Source organism: Dendrobium catenatum, unplaced genomic scaffold (assembly GCF_001605985.2).
Source record: "Dendrobium catenatum unplaced genomic scaffold, ASM160598v2 original_scaffold_211366, whole genome shotgun sequence".
Taxonomy (NCBI): domain Eukaryota; kingdom Viridiplantae; phylum Streptophyta; class Magnoliopsida; order Asparagales; family Orchidaceae; genus Dendrobium; species Dendrobium catenatum.
The window spans coordinates 873,480-881,482 of NW_021529777.1; the positions used below are offsets into that span (position 1 = coordinate 873,480).

The 8,003-nt window shown below is 37.4% G+C and overlaps 1 protein-coding gene across 7 annotated transcripts in view; it reads left to right on the forward strand.

The window, feature by feature from the left end:
* LOC110092609 (50S ribosomal protein L19, chloroplastic) overlaps positions 1-8,003 on the forward strand; it is a 35,946-nt gene that overhangs the window by 10,194 nt on the left and 17,749 nt on the right. For 3 of the 7 annotated variants that reach the window (XR_003699818.1, XM_020817241.2, XM_020817240.2), the window contains 4 exons: positions 1,552-1,768; positions 5,718-5,903; positions 6,175-6,261; positions 6,411-6,544. Coding sequence is in view for 6 of the 7 variants with exons in the window: in XM_020817241.2 (XP_020672900.1) it covers positions 1,568-1,768; positions 5,718-5,903; positions 6,175-6,261; positions 6,411-6,544 (608 nt within the window). In the remaining variant the exon portion in view is untranslated. The remainder of the gene's footprint in view (positions 1-1,551; positions 1,769-5,717; positions 5,904-6,174; positions 6,262-6,410; positions 6,545-8,003) is intronic. The other 4 variants (XM_020817243.2, XM_020817245.2, XM_020817247.2 and 1 more) reach the window with 3 other exon arrangements.

Genomic DNA, 8,003 nt, shown 5'->3' on the forward strand with positions numbered 1-8,003 from the left:
GCGGCAAGCTTCTTGGAGCGCTCATCCTTTAAGCACCTCTGGACCTCACCACAGATGCACTCCAAGCTTTGGATCTTTGTTAAGGCTTTGTGATGGTGGCGAGCTAGGAAGAAAATTGATTGCCAAATTTGTCTCATTGCGTTCATTGTTGAGTACTCAATCTCTTCAACTAGAAGGCTCAACGGGTGAACCTCGATGTTCTTAAATGAATGGCGTTGCCCTGGTCATAGCACCACCTTGAGACCCGAGTCTCGAAAGGAGCTTCGTCGGATGATGAACTCTCCGTGTCGCTACTCAACTTCTTTGAAGGCTCGGCGGGCGTCTTCCAGTTGCCGGGCATAGTGACAACAACGGTTTTTCTCTTTTGCTTGGCCCTCTTCCTAGCCTTCTCTTCGTCGATCATGATCCCCTATGATGTAGGAGGAGTTGTCCTCATCCCCTTGGCTGTCGTAGTCGATGCTGCTCCCTTTGCTTTTGTGGGAAGAGGTCATTGCTCCTTGGGTGGTAGCAGCTTCAGGCAAGCTCCCTTCCCCACTTCAACGCTTGCTTTCCTCTAAGGAGGCTCCTCTCCGCTGAACTTGGCGGGCCGTTTAGTGGGCACAATCCTCTTCTCTCATCACCCTTCCTCCAAGACTTGACTAGACCCTTCATGGTTCCTTTTTCTTTCAGAAAAATCTTCATAATTTAGGACCATTTTAGTTAATTTCTTTTACTCAGCCGAAATGAGGTTTTTAGTTCTTGGACTTGCCTTTAGTTTGATTTCACTATTCAGGATGGTCGACTCCTTGGAAGGGATATAAAGAAATGAAGAATCTCGATAAGAAGCGAGATTGAAAAAAGAATCAAGGTCAGAAGGCGAAAACTCTAAACTTGTTTTAATACCATTTAGAAAGGTAGAAATATAAAAAATTACTTCGAATTTGATTGTTTGATTCTATGCAAAGTGTAGAAGTATTTATAGGTAGAAATATTTTTATTTAAAAGGCTTTTAATAAAAATAAATCAAAATTATTTATAAAAATGAAAAAAAAAAATTTCTGAGAGGAGCTGGCAGCTAGAATTGAAAAAGGCACACAAATTGGAATTTAAGGGCCATAAATAGATCGATCCAATGGTTGGAACCCTTATTCCATTTGTTCAAGGATCTCTATGACTGACTTGTGGGTCCCACAATCCTTCAATATAAAAACATCTCTCGGTACAAGAGTCAAAATTGTTCCTCATCAAATTTCTGATGGCGCTGAAATAAAAATATTTCTGATCAGAGTTGTTTATGCAAGCTCTGCTTGCCTACTACACAGGATCTGCATATCGCATTAATTGGTCTGCAGAATGTTAAGAGTAATAACGTGGTTTGCTGTCAACCCCTATGTATCTCTGTTTAGTAATTTGCACAATGTAGTTAAATGAAAATATTTTGATTCAGAACTGGAGTTATTTCCTTTAAAAATTGAATGCGATAGTATTACACATTAAATAGAAACAACATTTTTTTTTCTTAAATTGCTCATCTAGCATTATTACTGATGCGATGAATATCTGCAATGACAGCTGCATAACAGGAAGGATGCAAATGTTTTGGAGAAGTGTTCGTGGTTTTGGAAATCATCTTGCCAGCTATAAATTTGCACATTCAACATCTTCGGAGAGCTTTCCCGTGAATAACAAATTGTCAACATTGAAGCTAAATTTTTCTACATTTCAAAGAGGACCAATCTACCAAAGAAATTATTCTTTTTCATTTCCTCCTAAGAATTTTTCAGTTGCAGTAAGTAATCTGAATCCTGACCTTTCCATTTTTATTTGTTACGTTATAAGGAGCTGTCAGTGTAGTTTCCTTCATCTTTGCAGTACATTTAGCCATCTCTAGTTTACTATATTGATTCCATATCCTTCGGTAATCTAAACTATTAATTTTTATTTAAAATGGTTATCCGTTTACTGTCTGTTATGCGGGCAACTATTACTTTTGGTGCGAGACCTTTTTTTTCCAATTCAGTCTTCTGAATTGCTTGAAGCATCATTTTGAGCAATTGCCTTTTTTCTGTCAGTTAAGTGATTTTTGATTGAGTTTACGTTATCTTTGCTTTGAAAAATTTAAATCGAAGAGGTTGAAATATGTAGGAGTTGCTACTATATGTGCTTTCTTGTATTATTGTGATGACTTTTTGAGTTTTTTTTTTCTCAACTTTTTGAAAAAAAAAATTTTATATGATGAATACATTTCTTTTTTTGAGAATTTTTAGTCTTGAAGCACAAATTTGACGTAGACAAGATTTGATCTTAGGAATGTGGAAACAACTTTCAATATCTTTATCAACTAAATTATCTCGTATCACTATGATAAATATATTTAAGGATTATTTTGTTGGATGAGAAAATAATGTAGGTCATAAAGTGATGCCCTTCATGTGTTGCTTGGGCGATGACGAAAATAATGAACTTGGAGCACTCCAACATGTGAACTTGTCTGAATGGCCTCTGATCGCGAAACAAATCACGTTGTTGCATTCTGAACGTCAAATCACCCAAATAAGACTTCTTGCAATCAATTCGAGCAAAAGTGGACAAAATCCATGAATCACATGCCCATCGTTGACATTGCTCAAACGACCTTCCTTCGCAAAACAGACATGCCATTGTGTTCGGACTTGCCTAAATTGCTAGGAAATGATACCTATATTGGACGGGTGCTCTGCATGAGAAAAATCCACCTGCACGCAGTTAATTGAAAACCAGCCAGCGAGTTGACTCGAATTTAAAAGTAATGCTTATTTATTATTTTTATAAAAATTTTGAATATTAATTTAAGACTTACAATTTAGTTTTCTTTAATAGTGAGAAAATTATTATTAATTAAAAATAATTGAAAATTATATAAATTTGGAATATTCAAGTACCCCTGCTGTTGTACGACACCTCTGTCCTTTTTATTGTGTTTATAATTTATTTTTAATTATTATTGAAAAATTAAATAAACCTAAAAGAACTAAACCCTAATCTAATAACCTAACTCATTTTCCCCTCATTCACTCTCCTTGCCGCTCCTATACCCAAGCGTGGAAACTTATGCTCCCTCCCTATAGGGAAGACTTATCTCCTAGCCGACCCCCTTTGCATGCAATTCAAGCCCTCATTCCGTCCAACTCATCTCCCTCGTTCTCTTCTACTTTTTCTATTTGAAATAATTAATTTTTTTTCCTCACAACTCTCTCCACAAGTCCTCTACAACTCTTCTTCTCCATCCCTCACTCTCTCTACCACTTTTTTTCTCTATAAAATCAAAAATAGAAAACTATTATCTCTCTTTAGCTCCCTTGCAATTCTTCCACCTCACTATCTTCTCTTTCTCTCTAGAAAAAGAGAGGGCATCCTCTCCTAGTCTTTTAATCATCTTTTTCTCTCTCTATAAAGAAAAGAAGACCCATCTTTCTCTCTCCCTTAACCCTTCCTCTCTAAAAAAATACATTATTCGTGCATCGCCTCGCCCTCGTTATCTTGTTGATATCGTCCTCGCATCAGCACACTTGATAGCATAACTCCTGCAACTTTTAAATCTCTAAAATCCCATACACGACGTGTTTGGCGCTACAAGTGGAAACCGTGCGTACGTTTCTTTGCCGACAGGCGAAACTCATGAGCGACGCTCCCGATGTTACGGGTGAGCCTCATGTGCGCTTTTTTTTAGCACAACTGGGTAAGTTTAAGTACTCCTGATCATCTTTCTTAATGGGAATGGAAATACTGTGGCTTGCAAACAAGTCTTCAAAGACCCATGCATTGCCTTTTTTAGTTTCTGGGATTGAAGAGTACTGTCATGGTGTCTTACAATACTAACCATGTATGTGTTTCTTGGTCTGGTGGGAAGGCCCAACATACCCAATGAAGCCCTCGACATGGGGATGATGTTGGGGTGCTGCTGAACTTTTCAGAGCTCACAAATGCGATGATGGTAAACCTTGAATTTAACCTTATAATACTTCATAGATGGTGAAATTTCTGGGTAGTATTTAATCTATAATATCCAATTTGCATTCTAAAATATCAACTTGAAATCACTAGAATGTACTAGTGCCAGGGATTATAGAGCGCCCACATAATGAAAGTTTGATTGGGAACTTGAAGGTTGCTATCCAACATAATCAATTTCTTTTGTTATGAACATTGTAAATTTTAGGAATTCTTTTTTGAACTGGCATTTTGAAGGTTAAATTTGGATTACTATGTTATTTCTAAGATACCTATATACTTGTATTTTGCTGTGATCCATACAAATTTTATGCTAGTATTTATTTTCCTATTAATTTGATATAAGTATATGAAGTTTCATTCCTTATTTTTGACAACCTTGGACGTTGAAGTTAGTGCATTCTCTTTCTTAACTCTCTAATTTGTTTGCACTTTACGTATGGATGCCTGGATTGTTTTTTTTTTAATAATTTACATCACTGTTCTTTTCCTGATATCTCAACTCTTAGATGCACCAATTCTTATCCCCCCTTTCTGCCTCTTTTTCATCGTGGACACCCTACTAAATTTGAGAGGTTTAGGATTTTTACTGAGAATGTAAATAAGGATGCATTGTGAACCATTTAATTCAGATTCACTGTTATGGCCTTAATTTTTTTTTTGAAGAAGCAATAAATGCATTGAAACTAAAAAAGGAGAACCAACTACACAATGTTACTTGCTGATTCCTCCTTTAATAATTCCATAAAGGAAGGAGGAACCTTATTGAGCCCTAGATCATCCCAACAAAAAGAAGCAAAAATAGCATAGTTAGCACATAAGTCCGCTAACTTATTACCACCCCTTTCTATACAATTAAAAATCACATAACTAAAATCTTTAGGAAAAGAGAATTCTTCAAGCTCTTCCCCATCTCTTCTGTTTGAATCCTGAATGAACTTGATAACGTTTGCATTGTCTCCTTCAATAATGATTCCTTTATATTCCATCATCCAATCTTTTATCATCTCTTTAATTGTCTTCATAGCTAGAAGCTCCAAGTAAGCTATATTCCAATGTTCACATGATTTACCAAAATCCAAAAGGAACCTCCCTTTGTGATCTCTGAATACAACGCTGACTCCACCTTTGTAGGAAGGTAACAATGCTGCATCTACATTCACCTTGATCCAATCGGGTGGAGGAGGGTGCCAAGCTTTATCCAACAACAACAGCTGATTGGCATCCAACCGTCCTGAAGTGTTCCCATTCATAGCTTTGTGCATTGCTGCATAGTGACAGATTCGGTTGCTATAAAGACTGAAGTTCTTTCAACTTTCCCATGGACCAACTCATTCCTTCCCTTCCAGATGAAATAAACAATGTTAAAGAAAAGATGCATCATAAAAGGATTTATTTTCCTCATCCAATTCCAGCGATCTTCAAAGCAAGAGACAATTGGTATCATGAATCCCCATTGATTTAGAAGAATGATAACCTCCTTCAGTTTCTTACAGCTCGCCATCAAATGCTCTGAAATGGAATGTTGATAAAGAGTTATTCAATAACCTCCACCAGAATATCTCCACCCTTGCATTCAGCTTTGTTATGACCTTATTGGGAGACTTATAATGCTTTGTAAATTATAATTTTTTGCAAAAGTTTCCTGTAATATTTTTAGTTGTTTTGTTTGAAATAAGTGCTGATTTTTTTCTTTTATATTTATTCTTTAAGTAAATAGATCTAATTTATTTTTGGCTTTTTTAAAGGCAAGCATGTTGTATCAGGGTGAGCTGCTGCGGTCTAATTACCCAATATTTCATCTTTACCTTTGCAAAAACATATCTTTAAGGCACATGACGACACTTGGTCCCACTGATCCACGCTCGGATGTGGAACAACCCCCGCGAATCAAATTTAAGAGACTTGATAAAACAGCAAAGCACATAATGAATGTAAGTCTCATTTATTTGTAGATGGCGACCTTTAAGTTATAGCAATCAAGAATTTCATGATTAATTCGGTGCTAATTCAGGCTTCGTTTGGGACGGCTTTCTTCCTGCTTAAAACAACTTTTTAGTGGAAAAATTAATTTTTTTTACTAAAATATTGCTTTAAGAAGCTGTAAAAAAACTGTCCCAAACGAAGCCTCAATGTGTCTTGGAGTTAATAATTTGATTTTGATTATCCATATTTATTATGTTTTTCATCGTGGTCTACTTCTAGATATTAGACAAGGAAGCTGTGGAGAAAGTAAAAGCTGAAAGAGACATTCCGGAAATAAAACCTGGTTACATTGTGCAGTTGAAAGTGGTAGGGCATAAATATCAGTTAACTCATCTGTTATTGCTTGTGGCTAGAAATAATTTTGTTCGGCTTTATGCATCCATTTTAACTGCTACATTGCTAAAATTAATCAAATGTTTTGTTGTATATTTTCTCATGTTCGATGACATGGGCAGGAGGTGCCTGAGAACAGACGACGTGTTTCAATACTGAAGGGCATTGTAATAGCTAAACGGAATGCTGGCCTGAATAGTACATTTAGATTGCGCAGACTGGTTGCTGGAGTTGGCGTTGAATCTGTTTTTCCACTGTAAGTTTAAATTTCAGTCAGAGTTCTTTCTTATTTCTTTCTGACTGTTCCATGCTACCTACTTATGTATTTTACCATCGCCATTTTTCTTCAATGTTATGGAGAGTTGGTGTTGAATCTGTTTTTCCACTGTATGATTAACCCTTATCTAATCTTTGATTAGAAGATCGGATTTTGTGATCTAATACTTCTTTACAAGTCAATATTTCTCAGCAATAGTCTCTTTATTTTTACTTTGTGTGTCAGTTATTGAATCATCATAACCATTCTTTCCAGTTTAGTATTTGTATGCTGACTTTCGAATGACCTTTAGGTTGATTTGGCTGGCTTAGATTTTGAGATTTACTGTAATTATTTTCTTAGGTATTAGGACAGTTTTATAGCCATTTATTTACCTAGTAGAATCGTCCTTTGGAATGCTGGTTGTTTTTAGGGTGTAGATCACCTCTCTAGAAAGGTCAGGAAGAAGCCACTGGCTGAAATCGACCATGACTTGCTCTACTTGGTGTTGACTTTAAAAATAAATTAATTAAATTAGAACAAAAAATTAAAGCAGCAACCGCCATACCTGTAAACCGGCCCCATCTCGCCAAAACGACGCACCTCTTCAGAGACACCGACAATTCAAAATAAAAAAGGCTGAGATTCGGAAGAAGAAAAAAAAAAAAAACTTACGCTCGTTCGTTTCGCTCCTTCGACTCCATCGTTACTGTCCGACTTCGTTGCTTTTAGAGGAGTCTAGGGTCGGCCTTTCATCTTCTCCCTTCGTCGCTGCAGTTCGATCCCGTCGCATCACAGGAAGCAAGGAGGTTGCACGCACTGCTTCTCCGACTCCCCATCGCCGTTCGACTTTGCTCTTCGGCTCCTTCGGTGTCGTCCGACTTCGTTCCTTTGCAAGAGGTACAAAAATTGCAAGTGTCAATCCTTCGGCTTCTCCCTTGCTGCCCGACTTCACTTTTCGCAGGAGGTATAGGGATTGCACGATTGCTTCTTTGGCTCCTCCTCACGACTCCAGCCGGCCAAACTCGACACCCGTGCGTGTCTTCCGCCTCCAACCATGCCCGACTTCGTTCCTTTGCAAGAGGTACAAAAATTGCAAGTGTCAATCCTTCGGCTTCTCCCTTGCTGCCCGACTTCACTTTTCGCAGGAGGTATAGGGATTGCACGATTGCTTCTTTGGCTCCTCCTCACGACTCCAGCCGGCCAAACTCGACACCCGTGCGTGTCTTCCGCCTCCAACCATGCCCGATCGGGCTCTACCCGATCCCTCTCTCCCTCTCTTATATTATATGTAATATATAATAATATAATTATTATATATTATATTATAATATATTGTTATAAATATAATTAAAATGATATTATATTCCAAAAATATGTTTATATAAAAAAAAGAGGATTTCAACAGGTGTCGAAGACCCCGGCCGTCGTACCTTAGGTCCGACCGGGATGGTTCCAA